This window comes from Mustela nivalis, assembly GCF_964662115.1.
Source record: "Mustela nivalis genome assembly, chromosome: 8".
NCBI lineage: Eukaryota > Metazoa > Chordata > Mammalia > Carnivora > Mustelidae > Mustela > Mustela nivalis.
Genome location: NC_139027.1, coordinates 67,123,308 through 67,149,685, shown reverse-complemented (window position 1 = coordinate 67,149,685; position 26,378 = coordinate 67,123,308). Strand labels below are relative to the sequence as shown.

General features: G+C 38.3%; 1 protein-coding gene across 3 annotated transcripts in view; it reads right to left on the bottom strand.

The window, feature by feature from the left end:
- PSME4 (proteasome activator subunit 4) overlaps positions 1-26,378 on the bottom strand; it is a 114,448-nt gene that overhangs the window by 8,986 nt on the left and 79,084 nt on the right. For all 3 annotated transcript variants that reach the window (XR_014314890.1, XM_082743570.1, XM_082743571.1), the window contains 14 exons: positions 25,504-25,640; positions 24,421-24,474; positions 24,000-24,129; positions 23,263-23,344; positions 21,584-21,737; positions 21,012-21,081; positions 19,842-19,967; positions 18,975-19,127; positions 16,780-16,884; positions 16,132-16,223; positions 14,938-15,069; positions 14,358-14,566; positions 12,226-12,311; positions 532-660 (listed from right to left, as the gene is read on the bottom strand). Coding sequence is in view for 2 of the 3 variants with exons in the window: in XM_082743570.1 (XP_082599696.1) it covers positions 532-660; positions 12,226-12,311; positions 14,358-14,566; positions 14,938-15,069; positions 16,132-16,223; positions 16,780-16,884; positions 18,975-19,127; positions 19,842-19,967; positions 21,012-21,081; positions 21,584-21,737; positions 23,263-23,344; positions 24,000-24,129; positions 24,421-24,474; positions 25,504-25,640 (1,659 nt within the window). In the remaining variant the exon portion in view is untranslated. The remainder of the gene's footprint in view (positions 1-531; positions 661-12,225; positions 12,312-14,357; positions 14,567-14,937; positions 15,070-16,131; positions 16,224-16,779; positions 16,885-18,974; positions 19,128-19,841; positions 19,968-21,011; positions 21,082-21,583; positions 21,738-23,262; positions 23,345-23,999; positions 24,130-24,420; positions 24,475-25,503; positions 25,641-26,378) is intronic.

Sequence of the window (26,378 nt, the reverse complement as noted above, 5' to 3'; positions counted from 1 at the left end):
GTTAAAACACATTTTTCAGTGACAGTTCAACTTAAAAATCTGAAGACCATGGGAACAGGTTCACTTTTTATGTAACACATGTATGTCCTGGGTAAAGGCTAAGCATATGGTATACTAAAAATGCAGCCAGAAAATATATAATCACTTAGGTCTTTTTTCCTTCTTTCTTTTTTAAACCAGAGATTGGGAAACAGAGGTGAATAAAATAAAGGGGAAATGGTTAAAGAGAATGACTACCCCTCTTCCCTCATAAGCACTTTGCACCTAAGATGCTTCAATAATTAGCTCTTTGTGTATGTAGGGAATTTGGGGGGTTGAATGATCTCCCCAAGCTCACAGAAGTTGGTGGCAGAGGCAGATACAGAATCTAGGTCTGTTTCTTTGGTCAACAGATATCTTTTCTCAGACTAAAATAAAAGTCAAAATGAAAAATAAATTTCCAGTACTGTGTGCACTACAGCTGACTTTGTGAAATTCTCAGGGCAATGAAATTCTAGCCAAAACACAAAAATACCCATTAGACATTCTTACTTGTTTTAGCACCTGAAGTACCAAAGGCACTTGATGAGGGTAAAGCAAGCCCTGAGACATTAGCGATAAACATAACTTTGCATCTCTTTTCAGTTCGTCATAGCTATTGTCATTTTCCACTGGGGCAATCTAGAGAACAATAAAAGAAAGCAAACACACAATTGAAACAACAGCCAGTAAGTACAAAGGCATCCTTACATAAAATAAATCACATTTTTACTTTTAACTTCTATGGGAATTTTCAGATATGTACAAAACTAGGGAAAGGACAAGGAGTCCCCATGAATCCATTACCACTTCTCCCAGCAAAATCCTCCCATTTCTTGCCCCCCATGTTTCCCCATCCCCTAATTAAATTATTTGAAGCAAATCCCAGATGCATCTCACCCATGATTATCTTATTCCGTATCTCTAAAAGATAAAGTCTCTTACTTTAAAAACCTGGAATGACATCAGCCATAAAAATTCATTGCGGTTAAGATAAAGAATATACAGTAGTGTTCAAACATCCCCCATTACTTTGTAAACTGGTTGTTTGAAATCTGGTTGAACGTGGTGATCTCACACTGCATTTGGTTCATGTGGCTTTTAAGTGTAAAAGGTTCTGTGAAAGATGTATTTAAAAGAAATCTCTAAACTCTCCCTACCCTTTAAAAAAAAAAAAAAAAAAAAGGAGAGGGGGAGGGCCTGGCTACTTGGTTTTGTAGTGTCCTCTACGGTGGCCTTCCTTCTCTGACTGCATCCCTGTGGCAGCATTCATTGGTTCCAGTATGTCCTGTAACTTAGCAATAGATCTAGAGCCTTGATTTTATTGAAGTCTAATTCTTTGAGCACAACGTTAAGTGGTGTGTACTTCCTTCACGTATGGTCAATTTTTTCTTTCTGTGATGAACCACTACAAAAAAAGGTTTGCAAAACGGTGACACTGATTTCTTCTTATTACATGGAACAGTTCATACAGAAAAGCCTTCTATCCCTCAGAGGGTTTCCTTCCTCTGATAGTGATTTCCTTCCTATCCTCCAAAAGTAAACAATGAATTATTAAAACAATGGTCATTATGAGCTAATGAATTTGAACAAAATTAATGGTTTTAGTCTTACTGGTGCTCGAAATGGCTCCTGATTTAACACAACTGTTGCATTCTTGGTTTCTGGTAGGACAATATGAATTAGGTTTACCCTGTACATTTCTTGGTCCTAACCTGAAATCAACTTTTTCTCCATGGAGCCCTGGTTCTTCTAGCAGGAAATGATACCTTTCTAGAAACCGTCATCTGGGCACTATGAGCACTGATCACTATTAAGCTGATTACTGGTTATGGGTTTTTTGTGGCCAGAGCTAGGAAATAAGCCTATTTTAAAAAAAGATTTTATTTATTTATTTGATAAACAGAGATCACAAGTAGGCAGAGAGGCAGGCAGAGAGAGAGAGGGAGGCAGGCTCCCTGCTGAGCAGAGAGCCCGATTCAGGGCTCGATCCCAGGATGCTGGGATCGTGGCCTGAGCGAAAGGCAGAGGCTTTAACCCACTGAGCCACCCAGGCGCCCCTAAGCCTATTTTCTAAAGAAAAGCAGATCATGAGATCATACTGGTATTTTCAAATTTAGGATTACTGAGATTTTACTAAACAGCTGGATTTTAAAAAAAGATTTAGAGAGAACACACATGTATGCACAAGTAGGGGTAAGGGCAGAGGGCAGACTTCAAGCAGCCTCCCAAGATGAATTCGGAGCCCAGCACTGGCGATCCTACAACCCCACCAGCCATTACCCGAGCTGAAATCAAGCGGATCAACCGACTGAGCCACCCAGGCACCCCAAAAGCTGGATTTTTATATCCTATCACTCATGCTACAAATTTTGGTTCCTAATGTTAAAAAAGGAATAGGGCCAAAATGAAGTTACTTGCCCCCAACACTGCAAACTAAGACTTAACTGTAGTTTCAGTCATTATGGTTCTGAAAGAATGCAACTCCAACCAGTTAATTAGGAATTAACTGATTAGTAATAGTAAAGTATACCACATGGTAGACCCCTGCCTTGTCTGAAATAATCTTTTGTTTGACCTTTCTTGTCCCACCCCATTTCTGCCTTTAAAGACCTTCCATTTTGGGAGGCACCTGGGTGGCTCAGTTAAGTGTCTGCCTCTGGCTCAGGTTGTGATCCCAGGGTTCTGGAATTGAGCCCTGTATTGGGCTCCCTGCTCAGTGGGGAAGTTTGCTTCTCCTTCTCCCTCTGCCCCTCCTCGCCCTGCTAATGCTCTTCCCCCACCCCCACTATATTTATATACACCTTCCATTTGGTACGGATCCCTGGAGTCCTTTCCATTTTTTACATGGTACTGCCTGATTCATGAATCACTGAACAAAGCCAGTAAGATCTTCGAATTTACTCTGATGAATTTTCGTTTTTTAACACTACTGACAATTATCATTTATTTGCTCTTTATTATTATATAATAGACATAATAGCTTTATTCCAATATTATGGGATGCAGTCCCCATAGGCATGTGTGATTTTCTGCTTTAAAAAGTCAGTGCTTGGGCGCCTGGGTGGCTCAGTGGTTAAGCCGCTGCCTTCGGCTCAGGTCATGATCTCAGGGTCCTGGGATCGAGTCCCGCATCGGGCTCTCTGCTCGGCAGGGAGCCTGCTTCCTCCTCTCTCTCTCTGCCTGCCTCTCTACCTACTTGTGATTTCTCTCTGTCAAATAAATAAATAAAATCTTAAAAAAAAAAAAAATAAAATAAAAAGTCAGTGCTTCAGGGGCGCCTGGGTGGCTCAGTGGGTTAAGCCACTGCCTTCGGCTCGGGTCATGATCTCAGGCTCCTGGGATCGAGTCCCGCATCGGGCTCTCTGCTCAGCAGGGAGCCTGCTTCCCTTCCTCTCTGCCTACTTTCTGGTTGTAAGGATGAATATATAAAGCACTGACTTTTTTTTTTTTTTTAAGATTTTATTTATTTATTTGACAGAGAGAGATCACAAATTGGCAGAGAAGCAGGCAGAGAAGGCAGGGGAAGCAGGCTCCCGCTGAGCAGAGAGCCTGATGCAGGGCTCAATCCCAGGACCCCAAGACTACAACCCGAGCCAAAGGCAAGAGGCTCAACCCACGGGGCTATCCAGGTGCCCCTCCTCTAAAACAGTCTAAATATATTTTCTTGTTTCTTTTTTAAAGTATAGTTTTAATATGGGGGGTCCCTGGGTGGCTCAGTAGGTTAAGCATCCAACTTTTGATTTCAGCTCAGGTTGATCTCAGGGTTGTGAATTCAAGCCCTGTGTTGGACTCCATGCTGAGAACAGAGCCTATTGAAAAACAAGCAACAGTGCCCTTGCCCCCAACCAAAGTTATAGTTTTAATATGGAAAGAAATTATTTTTCTCTTAAAACACTAAGGATTGTATCAACGAAGGTGAAATATTCAAAGCTTAGTATTACCAAATTTCTTTGCATACCCATAACCAATTGGAACTTAACTTTCCATTTACCTTTTTTTTTTTTTTTTAACCATGCCTTTAACTTTAACTATCCTTGTTTACCAAACATTAGCCAGGCTCCTCTGAACCCTCTTTCCATCCTAAAGTATCCTTGTTTACCAAACATTAGCCAGGCTCCTCTGAACCCTCTTTTCATCCGGGCCTACTAAGTCCAGTTTTATCAAGAATCCTGACATCTGAGAGAATCTCTCTCACCTCTGTATCCGATCCAATTCCTCACCTCCACTTTTCGTACGTAATCAACATGGAATGCTTTTGGAAGAGTCCTGTCAAGTCAGTTTACCAAGAATCCCCTATACTTGATGTCTCTCCTATTAGTCATTTTACTTCGTACTAACACCTCCACACCATTCCGCTCATTGGCTAAATATCCCCAGCTGTCCTTGCTGTATTCAGTCTTGACACCTATCCAATAGTTCCAAACGAAGTCTTCCTCACAACTGACATGTGTGAGAATAATTTTTTCTTTAGCAACTAAACCTCTAAGCTCAATATACTAATTCACTGTGATTATCTGTACAAGTTTGATGGAAATACTATCTCTTAGCAGACTTATTGAAACAAGTATATGAGATTTCATCTCAAATCAATGGAGAAAAAATACTTCACAACATCACTTAAAAATAAAGAAAATTATAAAAATAGAACTCCTTTATAACACAATAGAAAACTTGCAAAATACAGATAGCTGGCAAAAAATTACAAATAGCCAATGTATAAGGACATATCCTCACCAAAGAAATACAATATTATTTTTTTAAAAGAACAGGAACCTTTATTTTTTTTTAAGATTTTATTTATTTATATGACAGAGCGAGATCATAAGTAGGCAGAGAAGCAGGCAGAGAGAGAGAGGAGGAAGCAGGCTCCCTGCCAAGCAGAGAGCCCGATACGGGACTCGATCCCAGGACCCTGAGATCATGACCTGAGCCAAAGGCAGAGGCTCAACCCACTGAGCCACCCAGGCGCCCGAAATACAATAATTTTTGTTTTATATTTTTATTTACTTATTTATCTATCATAAGGAAATGGCAAGCCCAGTGTGGGGCTTGAATTTACAACTCTGAGATTAAGGGTTGCATGCTCTACTGAGTGAGCCAGCTAAGCATTAGAAGAAGTATAATAATCTTTAAAAAAAATTTTATTTAACAATCAAAGATTTAAGAAATGTCAGGGTTAATGGGAAAGAGATAACCTAAGGCTCTTTGGAGAGCAGTATCCACTAGAATTACAAATGCAAGCAGGTCTTTTACATGGTAATTTTATATACAGTATTTGCCCTATAAATATATGCATAGTTGCAAAAGACTATTAGTTTTTTCTTTTTTTTAAAGATTTTATTTATTTATTTGACAGACAGAGATCACAAGTAGGCAGAGAGGCAGGCAGAGAGACAGGAGGAAGCAGGCTCCTTGCTGAGCAGAGAGCCCGATGCGGGGCTCGATCCCAGGACCCTGGGATCATGACCTGAGCCGAAGGCAGAGGATTTAAACCACTGAGCCACCCAGGTGCCCCAAGCCCAAATCTGGGAATAATCAGTGATTACCCATAGAAAATGGACTGAATAAATGATAATACAATGTAGTCACTAAAGAGGGAGAGGCAGTTATGTGAGAAGATGGTCATTATCAGATTCTAAAAAAAAAATCAGGGCTGTCTGGGTGGCTCAGTGGGTTAAGCCTTGCCTTCGGCTCAGGTCATGATTCCAGGGTCCTGGGATTGAGCCCCGCATTGGGCCCTCTGTTCAGCGGGAAGCCTGCTTCCCCTTCTCTCTCTGTCTGCCTCTCTGCATACTTGTGATCTCTGTCAAATAAATGAATGAATAATCTTTAAAAAAATTTAAAAAAAAAATCAACTTGTAGAATGAAACATTTCTTTATTTTTTATACAACCCGACATCTACACTAATGTAGCATATGGCACAGATGCACTCAGAAAGATATAAAAAAAAGACACACACCAAAGAAATTGAAGATAAAAATTATTACAAATACTGAATAGCCCAAATCTCCAGGCAATGTACATGGAATTGTTTTGTCATTTAATTCACCCATAATAAAAATGAGGTGATTTCGAGTTGGCTAGTTGAACTCTAGTATAAAAAAAGAAGATATTCAGGGCACCTGGGTGGCTCAGTGGGTTAAAGCCTCTACCTCCAGCTCAGGTCATGATCCCAGGGTGCTGGGATCGAGCCCCCAACAAGCCCCACATCGGGCTCTCTGCTCAGCAAGGAGCCTGCTTCCCCATCTGTCTCTCTCTGCCTGCCTCTCTGCCTACTTGTGATCTCTGTCATATAGTAAATAAAATCTTAAAAACAAAACAAAACAAAACAAAACAAAACAAAACAAAAAACAACGAAAGAAAAGAAGATATTCATTTGCAGGCAGGCCTACCATTACCACCAGGAAAATTTTAAGGTGAGTCACTCACCTGTTGAATCAGCAGTCTTTCTTCCTACCATTCATGAAAAAAATGTGCTTTATGAATGAAATTAGGGCATAATGTTCTCATGTTAAGAGGAGGTTAAAATGTTCTACTAAAACCAGCAAAATCCTGAAATCCAATAGGTAAACTTCACTGTAAGGAACAGCGTGTTCCAAAGCAGCAAATTAACCATTATTAATTACTAGCACAGGACAACAATTTGTTTGCACTAGACTACTTTTATATGTCAGTAAAATCAAAATCTCTTAGGTATTTTTAAGTAAAATCAAAATCTCTTAGATATTTTTAAGTTTTTATTGATTTGGTTAAGTGATCTCTACACCCTATAACCCTGAGATCAAGAGTTGCACTTCTAACTGAGCCAGCCCAGTGCCCCAAAATCTCGGAGGTATTTTACTTTGCAGTGATTTTATCTATTAACAACATTACTGTTTGTGGAACGAAAACCTTTTCTGTTACAAAGCAAAGCTTCTAAGTTTGGAAAAGTACTTTCTTTAGTTCATCTCAAGGAATAACATCGGTATTTCTTGATCAGCAATTACTCTGTAGTCTAGTTTATCTGAATCTTACCAACTCACTTAAACTTTTTAATTTTCAACTTTTAATATTTTCTCAAAAGCATTACTTTTCTTCCCAGATACAACTTTTTTTTTTTTTTTTTAAAGATTTTATTTATTTATTTGACAGAGATCACAAGTAGGCAGAGAGGCAGGTGGTGGGGGTGGGGAAGCAGGCTCCCTGCTGAGCAAAAAGCCGGATGCGGGCTCGATCCCAAGACCCTGGGATCATGACCTGAGCTGAAGGCAGAGGCTTTAACCCACTGAGCCCCACAGATACAACTTTTACAAGAATACATGTGTACACTGTCATAATGTTCCAACTACCACAGTAGTTACAGAAAAATTAAGATTCAGACAACCTTAAAGTATGGGAATGTTCAACTGGCATTAAGGAGGGTACATTATAGTCTCTTCATAAAAAGACAAGCTGTAATCCATCTATATGATATTCTTGAAATGACAATTATAGAGATGGAGAATAATTAGTGGTTGCCAGAGGATAGTGGTGCTGAGGGAGAGGAAGAAGGTTGACTATCATGGGATAACACAAAGTAATTTTGGTGATCATGGGAGTACTTCTATATCATAATTGTGTTGGTGGTTGTAGGAATCTATTTGTGTGATAGAATGACATAGAATTATATACATGTTGTACCGATTTTAATTTTCTGGTTTTGAAAATATAACTACTAGAGAAAAATAAATGAAGGGTACATGAGACTGCTCTGTAGTACCTTACAACTCCTGTGAAGCCTTTCTAATTCAAAATAAAAAGTTTGGGAAGGCATCTGAGTGGCTCAGTGGGTTAAAGCCTCTGCCTCTGGCTTGGGTCATGATTCCATGATCCCAGATGGAACTGAGCCCCACATTAGGTTCTCTGCTCAGCGGGGAGCCTGCTTCCTCCTCTCTCTCTGCCTGCCTCTCTGCCTACTTGTGATCTCTGTCAAATAAATAAATAAAAAATCTTAAAAAAAAAAAAAGTTTGGGGAAAAAAGTCTATGCCAACAAAATCTAGAGGCTTTCTTCAGGTACTGCCTATTCTTATCTTTTGCTTTCTGGTCATACCACAGAGGAGACTGACATAGTGATTTGGGTTTTCCTTAAGAACTGAAGTAATAAGGGTGTTTTAATGTCTGTTTGTAGCACTTCCTTGCCAATATCCATCCCTCTTGCTGAAAACAAACATTGTGATTAACTTTTAGAAAATCATTCTTTTCTGTCATTCTGGTGGGTCCGTCAACGGAGGGATCATATTGTTGAGCCAAAGTGTATTTCTGGACATCTGAAATCTTGAAGAGAGAAATGCAAGGAGACGGCACCTGCTGAGGCATAGCTTCTGTTATCTGTGTCCCTAGGCAGCGAACTGCCTAGATACTTCTATGTAATCTAATTAATTTCCTCTTTCCACTGTGGCAGACATTTAGTTTTCAGTGCTTGCAATTAAATATCCTTAACTAATACTGTGATATAAAAAAAGGAGATCTTAGTCTTTCTTTTGCTTTGTTTTCACATAAATTTATTAATATTGGTACATCACAGTTAAGATTTAACTGACATTAAAATGTGTTAACCTGTACAAAATGCTGCTCTGTGTTAATCTGAACAAAAATTTAGTTAGCAAAGGAACACTCTACAGGGTTGTCCTCTCCTCTAATATATATTTTTTTAAGATGTCATTTCTTTATTTATTTGACAGTGAGAGAGGGAACAGAAGCAGGGGGAATGGGAGAGGGAGAAGCAGGCTTCCCGCTGAGCAGGGAGCCACATGCAGGGCTCGATCCCACATGACCTGAGCCAAAGGCAGATGCTTAATGACCAAGCCACCCAGGTGTCCCTGCTTCCTCTAATTATTAAGAAAAGTAGTTTTTCTGCAGAAATCCTATCAATGGTATGTAATTCTGTACCAGCTGTAACAACATCTGTAAGTTTTTCTCTGAGTCTGACATATACAAACTACTATTCCACAGTAGTAACTTCTGATGAGCACTCAGGGAAGTTTGAAACTTATGATACAACACGTCCTTTTTTCCTCCTCCCTGATCATTGGCATCTGAACTCTTTACTATTCCAAATTAAAATGCAGTTAAAGACTAGTAACAAAAGCAATATGCAATAATTATAATATATATAAATATTTTATACCGTGCTATCTGCTTTACAGACATTATCTCACTTCATCCTTGCAAAAACTTGGTGAGGGACTCTTCGACTAGAAAAGGCAAATAAACTGCAACTTTCACTTTGATATAGATGTCAAGGTGGGTTTTTTTTTTTTTGAATTGATATAAAACTGCTTTTTATGTGATAGGATGTAATAACTTCACTTAGAATTTATGAAGCACCTCAAGTGTCAGAAACATATTTCTGATCTCATCTCCAACTATTTCTGAGTGCGTTCCACAGTTTAATAAGCAACAACTAGGGGCACCTGGGTGGCTCAGTGGGTTAAGCCTCTGCCTTCGACTCAGGTCATGATCTCAGGGTCCTGGGATCAAGCCCCCTATCGGGCTCTCTGCTCATCGTGGAGCCTGCTTCCTCCTCTCTCTGACTGCCTCTCTGCCTACTTGTGATCTCTGTCTGTCAAATAAATAAATAAAATCTTAAAAAAAAAAAAAAAGCAATAACTTGCTTTTAGACTCCTTTGTTTATTCTTACTCTACACAGCTGACTGCCTGGAAAGTTAACTTTCATCTGTGCTATGGTGTCTTTGTACCCCACACTCCATTCACCATGATGACCTAAAGCAGATTCTCAAACTCACTATCTGTAGATCCAGGTGAAATGTTAGGCAGTGTGAAATGTCAGAAGCAATTCACACAATACAGCTTTCTAATGATTAAAGTTTTTATAAATTTCAAGGGGATTCAACACCTCTTTCTATCAACCTCACTCTCATATACCTGCTGTTTTTTTTTTTTTTTTAAAGATTTTATTTACTTATTTGACAGAGATCGCAGGTAGGCAGAGAGGCAGGCAGAGAGAGAGGAAGAAGCAGACTCCCTGCTGAGCAGAGAGCCCAATAGGGGGTTTTATCCCAGGACCCTGAGATCATGACCTGAGTCGAAGGCAGAGGCTTAGCCCACTGAGCCACCCAGGTGTCCCTGTTTTGTTTTTTTTTTCCTTAAGATTTTATTTATTTATTTGTTAGAGAAAGAGAGAGCGCGAGCACGGACAGACAGAGTAGTAGACAGAGGCAGAGAGAGAAGCAGGCTCTCCGCCGAGAAAGGAGCCCGATGTGGGACTCGATCCTAGGACGCTGGGATCATGACCTGAGCCGAAGGCAGCCGCCTAACCAACTGAGCCACCCAGGCATCCCTCCCTGATTTTTTTTAAAAGATTTTATTTTTGGGATGCCTGGGTGGCTTTGGCTCAGGTCATGAGCCCAGTGTTCTGGGATTGAATCCCTCATGTTGGGCTACTTGCTCGGCGGGGAGCCTGCTTCTCCCTCTGCCTGCCACTCTGTCTGCCTGTGCTCTCTCTCTCTTTCTCTCTCTCACAAATAAATAAAATCTTAAAAAAAAAAAAAGATTTTATTTTTAGGTAATCTCTAACTCACTCAAAAGGAAAGAAAAAATTAGGGGTGCCTGGCTGGCTTAGTCAAAAGGGTGTGTAACTCTTGATCTTGGGGGCATGAGCATGAATGGAAGAAGGGGGTAAAACTCCAACTATACCAACACTCATTTCACACCACCCATTTATGGACATATGAGATCATGTTCCGTATCGACTGCATATGTGACAGTGGAAAAGTTTAAGCACCACTGCCCTAAAGACAAACCCTATCCCCAAGGACCTACAAGTAACAAGGATCTATGTACACTAATAACTACTGCCTACTCTTATATCCTGAAAGATCCCAGAGGTACTGATGGGTATCAGGCTCTACCTAGCATTTCTAAAAGTATTTTAGTGGTGGATCCTTTGAATATTACCAGTAATCTTTTTTTTTTTTGAGAGAGAGCATGTGTGTGTGAAAAGCGGACACCCCTTCCCACTATGGGATCACGACCTGAGCCAAAGGTAAACGAGATCACAAGTAGGCAGAGAAGCAGGCAGAGAGAGAGGAGGAAGCAGGCTCCCTGCTCAGCAGGGCTAGATCCCAGGACCTTGAGATCATGACCTGGGCTGAAGGCAGAGGCTTTAACCCACTGAGCCACCCAGGCGCCCCTCTTTTTGAGATTTCTTTAAGACATAGTATACTGTGGCAAATCCAAAGTTTAGCAGACGATTTGCTGGGACACAGGACCAAGGATGTTCCTCCCAAAATGATATCTGCACCCAACAGTAACTCTCAAGCAGCAGTGATGTTTGTGCCATTTGTTCCAAATGTGCCATAAGACCAGACCATTTTGCTAACCATAGCACGACTGCAAACTAGAACTGCGGCAACCAATATACTGATCTGTGACCTTAGTTTTATCAGCTTCATCACCTGCCTAGATGAGTAATTAGACTCACTCAGGCTACACCTTCCATCAAATCATATCATATGTCAGTGTCTTTGCAGGACTGACTGCCAGAAACAGGCTACTTCTGCAGGTGTTTGTTAAAAGCAGTTACAGTCCCATTTGACACCATAAATACAAATATTGTATGTATAAATATAATTCAGCTTTAGATTTCACATATACTTAATAAAACAAATCAGAAATAGCTGTATTAAAAAAATGTCACTATGGCTTTATTTTTTTAGCTGTCAATATTTTCCTTAACTATGCTTGGAAACTGGTTATCAGTATAACAATGCTTTGTCTCTAAACTTTTCATATATATCTGTTAAGATACTAGCCTTACCTAATACTGAAAAGACTATTTCAACAAATATTAAACTGCTATCACCTCATGATTCTCCAATGACTATTCTCCTTAGCGAACCAACCAAGTCACACAGAGTCTGAAAAACTATCCACTATCAGGTGATAAATATAAATTCCCTGTGAAGGTCAGATGGGTATGCATTCTTTTTTTCCTTCCAGGTTTGCATTTAAATTCCAGTTAGCTGGGGTGCCCGGGTGGCTCAGTCAGTAAGTGTCTGACTCCCTGCTCCACAGGAAACCTGCTTCTCCTTCTCCAACTTCACCTGCTTGTGTTCCCTCTCTTGCAGTCTTTCTGTCAAATAACTGAATAAAATCTTAAAACAAGTAAATTCCAGTTAGTTAACACAGGGAGGCGCATTCTTAGTTTCAGCCATAAACTTACCTTAAAAAACAACGGTAGAAGCTGAAGTTGCTCTGTGACCGCTGTAGAGAAGGATCTTCCTGCACTAGCCATCAGCCATTTCAATACTAATTGAAAATAAACAGGTGGAATCAGTCTTGCTATACAGTTAGAGCACAAAATAGAGTAATATTATAGTGCTAGTGTCAGAGAGCCATTATGATAGCTCTGCTAACTAACTCTTCAATGTTAAGAAAGAGATCATGATGTTACTTCATAGATTTGACACTAAACAGCATTATGACAGGAACCACAATAAAGGGCATCAACCAACTAGGGTACTGAAGTTACTCAAAAAAATGAATCAACAAATTAACAGCCTAGTAAATATCAACACCAACTATGAATTAACCTTAGTAATCCTAATGTAGCAAAAATGATAACTAAATTAAGCTGTTTATACTTAGAATGCTAGAAAAAATTTTAAATTTCTAACAGGACACCCCCAATAATCAAAACAATTTTGAAAAAGAACAAAGTTGGGGGACTCACAGTTCCTGATTTCAAAACTTACTACGAACTACAGTAATCCTAACAGTGTGGCACTGACATAAGAACAGACATACAGACCAATGGCGTACACTGGAGTCCAGAAATAAGCCCTCACACATATGGCCAAGTAATTTCAGAAGACTGCCAGGACTACTCAATGAAGAAATAAGCCTTTTCAACAAATGGTGCTGGGAAACTGGACATGCTCGAGCAAAAAAATGAAGATGACCCTTAACTTACATTATATATAAAAATTAACTTAGGGAATTAAAGATCTAAACTTGTGAACTCAAAATGCGAAACTCTGGGATGCCTGGGGGGCTCAGTGGGTTAAGCCTCTGCCTTCCGTTCGGGTCATGATCTTAGGGTCCTGGGATCAGGCCCTGCATTGGGCTCTCTGCTTGGCAGGGAGCCTGCTTCCCCCCTCTCTCTGCCAGCCTCTCTGCCTACTTGTGATCTCTCTGTCAAATAAATAAATAAATAAAAATCTTTAAAAAAAGAAATAAATAAAAGTTTAATACTCTTAGAAAAAAACTTAAGGGAAAAATTTCATGACGCTGGATTTGGCAATAATTTCTTGGATATGACATGAAAAGCAAAGGCAACAAAAGAAAAAATAAACTCGATTTCATCAAAATTAAAAACTTTTGTAAATCAAAGATACTATCAAGACAGTGAAAAAGACAACTCACCAAATAAGAAAATATTTGCACACCATTTATTAGACAAGGGGCTGATATCCAGAATACAAAAAGAACTGTAACTCAAAAACAACACTAAAACCTAACTCAAAAATTGGCAGGGATGTGAAGAGACAATTCTCAAAAGAAGATTAGGAAAAAAAAAAAAAGGCAAATAAATGAAAAAATGTTTAACCACTAATCACACTAATCATTAGGGAAATGCAAATCAAAACCACAGATACCCTCTTCACACTCATTTGGATAGTTTTAAGTCATAAAAACAGAAAAAAAGGTATTGGCATGAGTATGAAAAAATGGCAACCTTCTTGTACTACTGGTGGGAAGGTAAAATGGGGCAGCTACTGAGAAAAATAGTTTGGTGGCTTTTAAAAAAGTTAAATGTAGAATTACCGCATGGTGCAGCAATTCTATTTCCAATAGCCCACAGAAGTGAAAACAGGGGACTCAAAACGTAACATCTACATCACTGCTCACAGCATCTGAGAGGCAGAAACGACCTAAATGTCCATCAACAGATAAATGGATAAATACTGAAAACACAATGCAAAGTTAAAATGTCCCAACTTAAAAGGACAAATGTATGATCCCACTTATACGAAATACTTAAAATTGGCAAATTCTGAAGCTAGGCAGAATGGTGGCTGCAGGGGCGAGGGAAGTGTAGAACAAGGTCATTACAGATCTTCAGTGTTGCAATTTGAAGAGTGCTGGAGATGTACGATGGTGACGGTTGTACAATGTGAATGTATTTAATGTCACCCAACTATAAACTCCGTGTTATGTGCATGTTACCACAATAAAAAAACAGGAACAAAACATACCAAAGGATAATCTAAATAAATGTCTATTTTTTTTTTGTTTTCCCCTGGTAATAAATGTCTGTTTTAAAGCAAGCTTCTATTAATTTTAGCCACTCACTAGTTTTTAAGAGTTTAATGCCCTGAGTTCGTTCATCTTCTTCACCAATTCCATTTTCTTCCATAACATGGTTCTGAATTTCTTCATCTACCTCCATAAGGGGTTTCAATCTCTCTAGAATTCGAGCAGTAAACTCAGGGACTCGTGGGGATGCTGTTGGCGCAGTGTTTGGCAAAGAAACATCAATCATAAATATGTAGGTCAGCACGCTGTAAAATGAAATACACATAGGAGTGAGAAGAGATGCCATGTTATCAATAAAACTAAGGTTCAAAAGCAATGGCCCAACCAAAGTAAATATTTGAACACTGACTCCTAGAGAGAGTCTCTTGGGCTGTGCCCGTAATTCGGAGACATTGAGAACCGGCCAAATGTACACCTCTGGCTCGTGAGCTCACTGCTGTCCTGTTTTACATTAAAGCCTCATGGACTAGTGTCCCAAACACAATATAAAACAAAATTTGAAGATGAGGATTCACGAAACCCAATAGTAACATAACCAGTATGTACTACTAAATATTAAAATTTAATATAAAAGAACTCAAGAATTGTACCATACCACAGGGAAAAGAATACCTACCTCCCTATTCTTTCCCTGACATTTTTGTAAACCTGGGTGAGTTTGGGTTCCAAGTACTTCAGTAGTCTGTGCAACAGCTCAGGTACTCTCCACTCTTGCTGGGCAAGGCCACCTTGCAGTACATAGAGTCGACTAGAATGAAAGCACAGCAAAGTTAGAGCCCTTCCCTGCCTTTACATATGGCAGTGTAGACTAATGGAGTCTGTATTCCATTTAAAGCTGCTACATTTTGAGCCCCGCATCGGGCTCTTTGCTCGGAAAGGAGACTGCTTCCCCCTTTCTCTCTGCCCACTTGTGATCTCTCTCTCTTTCTGTCAAATAAATAAATAAAATCTTTAATAAAAAACAACTGCTACATTTTCTCACCCAATAAATATTAAAACTGACAATTCAAAACAGCACCTTTATGAAGATCTTATTTTTACTGCATCATTTTCGCTGTATTCTCATTCTCTCCATTCCCATACAATCAATCAAGAGAAATACTGACTTGAGAATACTCATTGATTTCAAAGCATCAGAAACTTCTCCACTATTTCATAGCAACATTAACTTATTATTGTTGTTAACAGGATTACCTAGATTCCTTTCTCTAGCCTACTAATTCTTTCCGGCTCTTTTTATCCCAGCAAGAAAGTCTTTCCTTGAATGGATTACTGGTTTTTTCCTAATAAGGAAGAGTGAAAAGTACTGTCATGGTATAAATAAAGCTGCTCCAAGAGGAAGAAGGTTAAATCTAAATTAAGTTTGACTTGCTCAGGTTGTCTCTATTCCTACTGCTTCCCCACTGAGAAATAACTCTACTTAGTATCATAAAATATACTGAATTGGATCACTCTTCTCTCAGAAGAAAATAGTTACATTATCAGGCCTTTAGGAGTGTAGACAATTCACTTCTATTCACACATCAAGAGCAAAGCTGTTATCTGTTGTTGCAAAATCTTTCCTTAACCTTCTTTTTTTTTTTTTTTTAAAGATTTTATTTATTTATTTGACAGAGAGAAATCACAAGTAGATGGAGAGACAGGCAGAGAGAGAGAGAGAGAGGGAAGCAGGCTCCCTGCTGAGCAGAGAGCCCGATGCGGGACTCGATCCCAGGACCCCGAGATCATGACCCGAGCCGAAGGCAGCGGCTTAACCCACTGAGCCACCAGGCGCCCTTTCCTTAACCTTCTAAGTTTTCTTTTTATTTACCATGCATCTACAAAGGATCCTCCTTCACCACTCAGTGGTGATTCTAACAGCAACTCAAAAAGCCAGTGAAGTTTCCGGGGATCTCTGCTTTCCTGTGTTGAAAATACAAAATAACAATTAAAACAGGGGTCCTATAATTCTGTATATAAATCAGATCCTGTTATTTTAGTATTATAAATAAATATAAGCAAAGAAAACCAAAAAAACCCTCGTACTTTAGTCAAATCCAAGTTTTGCAGTTCATATGAGAAAGGTAGATAGTAAGAAACTTTGTTAGCTAAATGGATTATCTTTAAATCAAAGTATACAAGCTATAGACACATTTAGTGTAGAAAGTAACACCTACCTTATATCATCTGGCTTTTACTATATGTAGGTTACATTTCCAGATACATACATGATTTGCCATTTAATCTAAGAATGCATTACCATGACAGAGAAGATGTAATAATCACTTAAGAGGTACCACTCAAGGCTTATTTGAAAGGCTGAACAGAACCAACTTCAATTCTATAAGATGACAAAACTATGAAGAAAATTGCTATGAAGAAGAGAAGACTCAAGAGTATAATGAGATTTCACAGATTTTGAGAAAGGGTATGAAACAGTTTAAGTAGATGAGTAAACACAAAAAGAAACAGAACTTACACAGGATGTTGCTATACAAGTTCCCCAGTCGTTGTAAGTTTCTACCGTAATGTTGGACAGTGCTGTTCTAAGCAGTGGGCAAAGAAGCTCCCAAAGCTTCTCCACCTACTCAAAACAAAATATATGGGGGAAAAGTTAATGATGCTCACATTTTTCTTCAACTGCCTTTCCCTGGGAATACACACATATAAACACACAACCCGATACTTACTCAAATTATTTCTTAGAACACCCAAATAATCCAGGAAAATAACTTCACCATATTATCATCATACCCACATATAAAAGTGAATTTTTTTCCCAAAAAATTATTCAGAAGAGAGGAGACACCATAAATGGTGACTTACAAAATCTCACACTACTGAAAAAAATTTTGAAAATGCTGAGTAATAAAGTACACTGGAGTAAAAAAAAAAAACCCTCATTTTGTAAGTTTCACATGCTTATCGAGGTCACTTGAGTCCTAATATAGGAAGCAATGACTTTTTAATACAATTTAGTATTAGCCTGAAGCATAATCTTCAAATTCCAGTTCTGCAGTCAAATGCTCTACCACTGAGCTATACCCGCCAAATTCCAAGTTTTGGATTACTATAAATAAGCCTTTTAAAAGTGATCACTTATACAGAGATGTGAATCTATGTGTATAGATGCTTCTCACAGTTTATTGAGAATACAAATCATCTTGAGATTTTATTAAGATTAATAAAATGCAGATTCTGATTCATTTGATCAAGGTGGGACCTGAGATCCTATTTTTCTAACAAGCTCCCAAGCAATGCCCATGCTGGAGGTCCATGGACTGCACTTTAGTCAAAAGGACTTATAGGGGTGCCTGGGTGGCTCAGTGGGTTAAAGCCTCTGCCTTCGGCTCAGGTCATGGTCTCAGGGTCCTGGGATCGAGCCCCTCATCGGGCTCTCTGCTCAGCGGGGAGCCTGCTTCCTCCTCTCTCCCTACTTGTGATCTCTCTCTGTCAAATAAATAAATAAAATCTCTAATTTAAAAAAAAAAAAAAAAAAAAAGGACTTATAGAGGATAAATGAGGCGAGAGGGCTTGGGATAAAATTTCCAGTGGTAGCACCAGGCATTGAGGAGGAGAAGGGAAAAAGGGAGAGGAGAGAGAAAGGGAGGAGAGCAGAAAAGCTGTATCTTAAACAATAAAGAAAGGAGAGGTATCTGGAAAAGAGCTAACTAAAAAATGACAGAGACTAGATGACAAGGATATGTGTAACTTGTTTAAACCAAACTGTTCATGTTATGTGAGGGAAGAAAAAGGTAATATTACACATCAACAAATACTTTAATCTAATAGGTGATTTGAATATGTATAACTAGGGATGCCTGGGTGGCTCAGTGGGTTAAGACTGCCTTCCACTCAGGTCATGAGCCCAGCATGCTGGGATTGAGCCCCATTTCGGGCTCCCTGTTCAATGGAAAGCTTGCTTCTCCTCCCACTCCCCCTGCTTGTATTCCCTCTCTCGCTGTGTGTCTCTCTGTCACATAAATAAGTAAAATCTTAAAAAAAAAAAAAAAAAGAATACATATAACTAAATTAATGTATTGAAAGTGTTCATAGTCCAAAAAGAATGTGTAACTAAGTCTGCCAAAACTAGTGTCTGTGTCTTTTCTTTGAGGAAATGGTGGCCTACCTTGTACTTTGGCATTCTGGGTATTTTTAGTCCAGTTATTTTCAATCTAGTGCATTTTGCTAAGAAACTAACCTTAGGGTAGGTGTGTTAAAACTAAGTTTTACAATTAAGAGGGATACTTAAAAAAAAAAAAGGATGTCAAACTCAAACTATCTGTGAGACAAAATGAGTCATGTAGATGAACAAGGAGGCAAAGAGAAAGATTTAATGAGAAGCCAGAGAGTGACTCAGGAAGGGAGAAGCCAATGCTCAGCATGCTAGTCAACTGACAGACACAGGGCAATAATGAGGACCAGTTCCAGGATCTTCCCACCGATCAAGAGAAAATGAAATCTTTTCTTAGGGTTCTTCCCCTAATGTTGGCAAATAATTCAAATTTTGAAAGATACTGAATGTTGACTATGCATTAGTCTGTGACCGACACTCAAAAGCAGTATGTAATTTGAACATTTCCTATTTCAAGTATTAATATTTACTGTGTTGGGAATTGCTACATAAATGGGTATTACAGCTTTAACAGGGAACGTGCTGTACAAATACATCACCTTTTCAAACGTCCAATGCTTAGAACCTCTGATTAAACCAGCTATAATTTCTGCAACACATCGCTGGGTGCTTTCATGTGAATCTGCAACCAAACGTTCTAAATGGGGCTTCAGAATTGGCAGAAACGCATCATCGAAATTTCTGAATATGCCCTATATACACACATATAAAAAAGAAAGTTCTTCAGTACTCAAATGACTATCATCTCCATTATAATTCTAAAATGCTTGTGTTCATTTACATTACTACTGTGCTCACAAAACCCCAAGAGTTCTACACTTTAGAAATGCTTTAACATTGTCTGTAAGTTAAAATAAAAATACTGTTTTATCACAGTAAAATATAATCAATGAAATCACAATTAATAATCTTTCTGACCTTAAAATTTCACATACCTCAAAAAACTCAAATGCATAGTCTTGTTGGGTTTTCTTCTATTGCTAATTATAAATATTAAAAGGTAAATATGAAAAAGCTTCTTTTTCTTGGAGTGCCTGGGTGGTGTAGTGGTTAAGCCTCTGCCTTTGACTCAGGTCATGATCTCAGGGTCCTGGGATCAAGCACTGGGCTCTCTGCTCAGCAGGGAGCCTGCTTCCCCTCTCTCTCTGACTGCCTCTCTGCCTACATGTGATCTCTCTACCTGTGTCAAAAAAGTAAATAAAATCTTAAAAAAAAAAAAAAAAAAAAAGCTTCTTTTTCTTAAAAACTCCTAGATCTTAAGCTAAGATCAATCTGATTGGCATAACTTTCACAGCCATTTTAGATGGAGACAACAGATAACCAAACTCAAACTTTGACTTTAAAACTTAAGCACCAACAAACTGATAGTAAGCTTTATGAAGAGGAATATTAAATAACATATTTACCTTAAAGAGGCAAAAACGGCGAGGATTAAACTTATCTTTTCCTTTTCTGTCTTCTAAAGATAGAAAAGTAATTAACTGTTCAACAAATTTAGGATCAGAAAAATGATCAAATATAATCTGTTCAGCCTATAAAGTTAAAAAAAAAACATTCAGGGTTTAAGATCTATTTAAAAACATGATTCTGAAACATCAAAATTCAACTGTGAAGTTTTGATTATCAACATTAGGCTGTTACAAGAACTTTTACTTCTCATAGAGGCTTTTGACAACCAAAATTTCTCCTAAAAATGCTAAATCCATAACAGTTAAAAGTTTTCCTTCAGATTTTCAAGTTTGAATTCCCTTTCTCAAACTGAATTAAAACCCACAAACAGTCTGCTTGAAGATGGTACATAATGACAGTACCATTGTGCCATCTGGTGTATAACTGAGGAAAATATTCTAAACTGTAAACCTCAACAAATTATTTCTGTATTTATAAAACATCAAAAGTTAAAAGGTAAACTTTATTGAATTAGAAAATAAGTGCTAGGGATACCTGGCTGGTTCAGTCAGTACAGCATTTGATTTTTGATCTCAGGTTCATGAGTTCAAGGCCCACATACAGCATAGAGCTTACTTAAAAGTTAATACACACATAAAATAAAAAGCTATGTTACTAAGTTTACTGAGAAGACACTAAAAGTCCTTAATTTTTTAAATGGTAAAGAAATAAACTTTATTGACAACTAAGGAGTTTTGACTTAAATCTTCAAACATCTGTTTACTGAGTGCTCATCATTTATATGCAATAAAAAACTAAAAGCCAACAGCAGCAACAAGCAACAAAACCCAATCTCTGTCCTCAAGAAGCTTGTTACCATATAGAATGCATACGAGAAACATGCTAATGACTATATAAAGCAGGACCCAGGAAAAGTGGGCCAGTACATGAGCAATCTTAAAAACAAAGACTTGTGCCAACTGGACCAAACAGAATTCAGGGGATGGGCAGATAAATAGGGTGGAGAAAGGGAGTACACATTTACCAGTATTTACCCAGTGCTATCCTGAAATACACTGACTGGGGGAAAAAACCATGACCTCCGTTTGAAATAAATCAGAGGCCAAAAGTAAGATGCATGTGAACCATGATTAAGTGTTTACAGAGAGCGAAAATGGAATGCTTACCTCTGTCAAATCCTCCCTGCTTCTGCCAAGCTTAGGCTGCTCTTCCACACCAGCGTAAACAACCATATTCCTACAAAGAGTTTATATTTGTAATATATATAGAAAAAAAACAAAACAAAACACAGGAGAGCTTCATGGAGAAAGCATTAGAAGGCACTTTTAATGAATTCTAATTAGATGCTGTGTCCTAGTGACGTAAGTGATTGGAGTCAACAGTGAGACAAGCAAGCATTTCTCTGGGCTGGTGTAGGCATAGGTAATACTGATAGGTAAGCATATAATTTAGAGCAGCTATTCACAAACTCCTTAAATGTGTAATGGTGAAAATAAGAAGTCTAAGGGTTTCAGTGGAAATACAAAGAATGGGTAAGACTGAGGTGTAGCCCTGGCAGGAACAGAAGAAAAAGAGGAAGAAGAAGAAGAAAAAAGCTAGAGTTTGTGTGTTTTTGGTGGCAGGGTCCTCCACATCTGCTTTGAGTGTCTCTGAACCTCTCCACAAATCCAATATGATAAAACAAATTACATCAAAGATAAGCTGTTTAATAGGAAGGTTTGGGCAATTTGCAACTTACTGAGGCCAGGTGTAATATCCCCAGTGAGTTTTTTCCACAAAGCAGCTTGACTCCCATTCTTTTTTGGTTCTTGGTATACTTTTGCTATCATAATGCAACCAATGATTATCAGGCCTATCCCCAGCAAGAATTTGGGTAGGTTTAGAATATCCACCTTAAGGAAAAGACAATTACATTTGATAAACTTAAAAATATGCATGCAATAATTGCTCTCAACTTTCAATCAATAGTACTGGTTTGACTTTGTCTTTATAAGAAGTTTATCAAAATCTGTTCAAGGCAAGACCGCATATGTATGATTTCTTTTGAGCTATTTAAGAATACCAGCCACTGCTGAGATTGCCATCTAGAAAAGAAACACGAAAAGTACATGTGTCAACAATGTAAAATTCTTGAATGGGATAATTATTTGGGGCAAAAAACAAAATCAAGTATGATCCACACGTTATTCCTTTCACCAAAATTAAAAAGATTAATTTTGTTAAAACTCTTAAGATTTGAATTAATTTCAGGCTTTTAAAGAGCTCAAAGAACTCCCATATATTCTTCACCCAGAAGCCCCAAACTTTAACATTTTACCATATGTACTTTGACATTCTTTCTACATAATGTACATTTTTTGGGAACCATTAAACATTCATTTAATATGGGAACTACAAATGTGTCCCAGTGAGGATAAAGCAGGATTAGGGGCACGTGAGTGGCTCAGTTGGTTAAGCATCTGACTCTTGATTTTGGCTCAGGTCACGATCTCAGGGTTGTGAGACCAACAGAGCCTGGGATGCAGTTCTGCACCAGGTGTGGAGCCTGCTTGAGATTCCCCTCTCTAAAAAGGCAAATAAGATTAGTGGTAGGGCGTATAATGAAAGGCTTTCCCACATTTTGTTAACACCATTTTATAGTGTTCCCAAATAAAGATGGTGTTTCATAGCTATACTCCCCTCCCAAAGGGAGTATGAGGTGGGGGTGGACTGAAAATAGCTGTTTGAGTATCACAGAAGTTATCAGAGATAAAAAATGTGGAAGCCGGAGGAATAAAAATGACACCCCCCCAATCAAGTTAGTTCATTATTTTTTCTGACCACTATTCTGATTAGATTATTATTCAGAAAATCTGATAACACAATAAGGTATAAAGAAGAAAATTAACCTTGCCTCTAAACCTACACCCAGAGAGAAACACTTAACATACTGATGTATTAATGATAAAGGTCTCTGGTAATTACTGTGAATTTTAAGTCTCTGAAAGTCAGTCTGATTAATAACTACTGTAATTGCTTGGTTGGTAAGATAAGTAGAAGACATGTTTGTGGAAAGTGTGCAAAAGGTACATATATTATAAAGACACAGTCCCTCTTTTTAATTTTTATTTTTAGTAATCTCTACACCTAATGTGGAGTTTGAACACACACCTGCAAGACCAAGAGTTGTGTGCTCTTCCTACTAAGCCAGTCAGGTGTCTCAGAGTTCATCTAGTTGTATAAATACTTGTTATCACTAGTTTTCACTGAGTCAATTATTTTTCCTCATAATATTCATGCTTTGTGTGCTGAGATCTTTCTATACTTCTAAACTTGTATAGAAAAATATTGGAGCTCCAGAACTATAAATTTATACATTTCAAAGAAGCTTTCCAAGTTTGACTGAGAAGCATAGTAATCACATTTGGTAGTACTTACTCATTTCATAGGGGCTGATGGTCAACTTTTTGTGGGTTCTTTTGAGTTGTTTAAGAATACCAGCCACTGCCGAGATTGCCATCTAGAAAAGAATCACATAAAGTACATATGTCAACAATGTAAAATTCTTGAATGGCTGTTGCCTGCCTTGAACAAAGCAGAAGCTGGATTCTACTTCTTTTAAAAGCAGATTAACTACCTCACCTGTTGACATTTGGCAGCATAGCCATGTGAGTGCTAAATCTAATTTGGAACGAGTCATTTCAAGTTCTTACTTTCATCCAAGCTAGTCTGCCTAGAAACTTTGATCCTTTATTCTGCTCATTCTTCAAATCTCAGCCTAGAATCTTAAAGGTCTTTCTCTAATGCACCAGGCTAGGTCAGCCCCATCTTGCACCCCACCTCTAATACTTTGTGAATAAAACCCAAAAGTTGTATTCTCACGTATCTTTCCCTTCCTGTAATACTTCATAGCTGTCATTAATTTTTCAAAGTCAGGATTTCCCATGAGTCTATAAACTTGCTCCCTGCTGTATCCCCAGTGTTGAAATGCACAGTGCCTGAACATGTCCTCATATACCGGTTGCTGAATTATTATTATCTCTGAACCAACAAGTGATAGATTCTGAATCAACACACTTCAAGGTACTTATTAAATGTATCCTCTGAAAACTTTAAAGGCTTCAGGTGGGTAAAAATTCTTGAACTCAAGACTGTAGCTACAATAAAGTATCTACCTTTCGAACTACAATTGCATCATGGTTGAGATTCTCAACAAAAAAACGTATGGCACGAAGAGGTAGCACTCGGTCATCTCTCAAAAGTAGAGACAAAAGCCCAATGCCTATATGTTCGAATTTCCAAGGCCTGAAAAGAGGAGGGAGAAAAAAAAAAATCACAAAACATATCACTCATAAAACAACTTTTAGAAGAAAACTGTATTTGAAATATTATAAGTTTTCTAAGAATTAATATAGGTTTACTGATGAGCACCACTCTTACCATTGGCCCAAAAGTTTACCTCTCATTCTTCTCAACTCATGAATCAGACAATAATTTTTTGAGATACAGCCATTCATGGCTTTCAGGTATTTAAGTAAGTATTTAAGGTAGTATTTAAGGTAAAAGCTTTGAGAACTTTTAAAAACTTGCACTTACAGATTTCTCTGCTCCACACCATCTAATAAAGTGTTTACCAAATTTTCATAGTTCCTTAAAAAAAAACAACAGACAATAAAAACAAACACTTTAGGTGAGGTGTTGTTTTAATACAGTAGTTAAGATGATCACCAAATAATGTAACAGAAATTCAAATTCTAGTCAAATTCACTCCCCTCTTAATGCATCATCACCAGACTATAAAAGGCCTGGTGAGAACCAAGCCAGAGTGAGAGCAGACTGGTGAAGAGAGATGTGAGAAAAAGAACATGAAGGGTAGAGAGAAAACAAAAAAACTGCTAGGTACATTGAGCACCTCAACTGGCCCCAAGCGGAGGCTTCCTAGCTTGATTTTATTTTTGCCTTATGAATATGCTTATTATTTTTTTCCTAACATGTCTATAGAAGTAATCAACTGTAAGACCACTTCTAACTAATTGAGTACTACTCACAGATTAAATCTGTGATTTAATCTAGATTAACTAGATTAATTAACCTAGACATGTTAGGAAAAAAACAATAAGTATATTCACAAGGCAAAGAGAAAAGCAAGCTAGGAAGGCTCCTGCTTGAGCGCTATCACTGAAGCATGGAATTGCTTGGGTTCCAAAAACCTAAAACCAGTTGTCGTTGTCAGTCTTCTTTTTTTTTTCAAGATTTTATTTATTTATTTGAGAAGAGAGACACATACACAGGGAACAGAGAGAACACACGCGCAGGGTGTTAAGGGCAGAGGGAGAGGAAGAAGCAGACTCCCCGCTGAGCAGTGAGTCTCACTAGGAGCTCCATCCCTGCACCCTGGGATCATGGCTTGAGCTGACAGCAGATTTTTAACTAACTGAGCCACCCAGGTGCCCCTAAAACCAGTTTTGTTAAGACAAGTTTTAAGATGGAGTATTCCACTTCTGTAGCTGAAAGTGACAATCCAGGACCTTCACAATAATGATCTCCTAACGTTTTGTATTTTTTCAGAATCAACGTGTAAATTTCACGAGGTAAATATGGCACATCTATATCTCGGAGATATTCAAAACCTGCTACCCATAATGCTATCTATCTTGAGAAGCAGGCATCCATAATTACCTTAGTGCATCAGCATTCTTTTCTTGTTGGCGTTTAAGTCCTTCTTTAATTTCTTCTGCACTAAGCATTGTCTGGTTGGAGGAGGGGTTTTTTGATTGTTGAAGTAATTCTGCTATTTCAACACAGGACTTTGGAATCTTATAAAAAAAGAAAAGAGAGGACACAAAATGAAGTACTGACACACGCCAGAACATGGAGAAATCTTTACAACGTGAAAGGAGCGTGAAAGGAGCCAGATATAAAGACCACCTATTACGTGATTCCATGTATATGAAATGTCCATAATAGGCAAATTCACAGATAAGGGAAGTAGATTCGTGGTCTCCAGGGTCTCGGAATGCTGGGGGAATGGGAGTCACTGTCCCCATTACAGGCTTTCTTTCTGAGCTACGGTTGCAGAGTCCAGGGCATATACTATTGTGAATATACAATATACTATTGTTATGTAAGGGTGAAATTTTTGTCATGTGAATTATGAGCTCATTAAAAAAAAAAACTTTTAGTTAAAAACATTAAAAAAATTTTTTTTTTTTAAGTAATCTTTACACCCAATATGGGGCTCAAACTCACAACCTTAAGTTGAAGAGTCACATGCTCTCAGCCAGGCTCCCCACCAAAAACCTTAAAAAAAATTTTTTTTATTCACTTATGTAAGAGAGTGAGCGAGCAAGCATGATAGAGACAGAATCTGAGTGGGGGTGGGGGAGAGTACAGAGGGAGAGAGAAAAGCAGACTCCCCACTAAGCAGGGAGCCCAGTGTTAGGCTCAATCCCAGGACCAAAACCTGGGCAAAGGAAGACACTTAACAGAATGTGCCACCCAGGCACCCCCAAAAAATCTTTTTTAAAGAAAGCATAATCTGGGGGTGCCTGGGT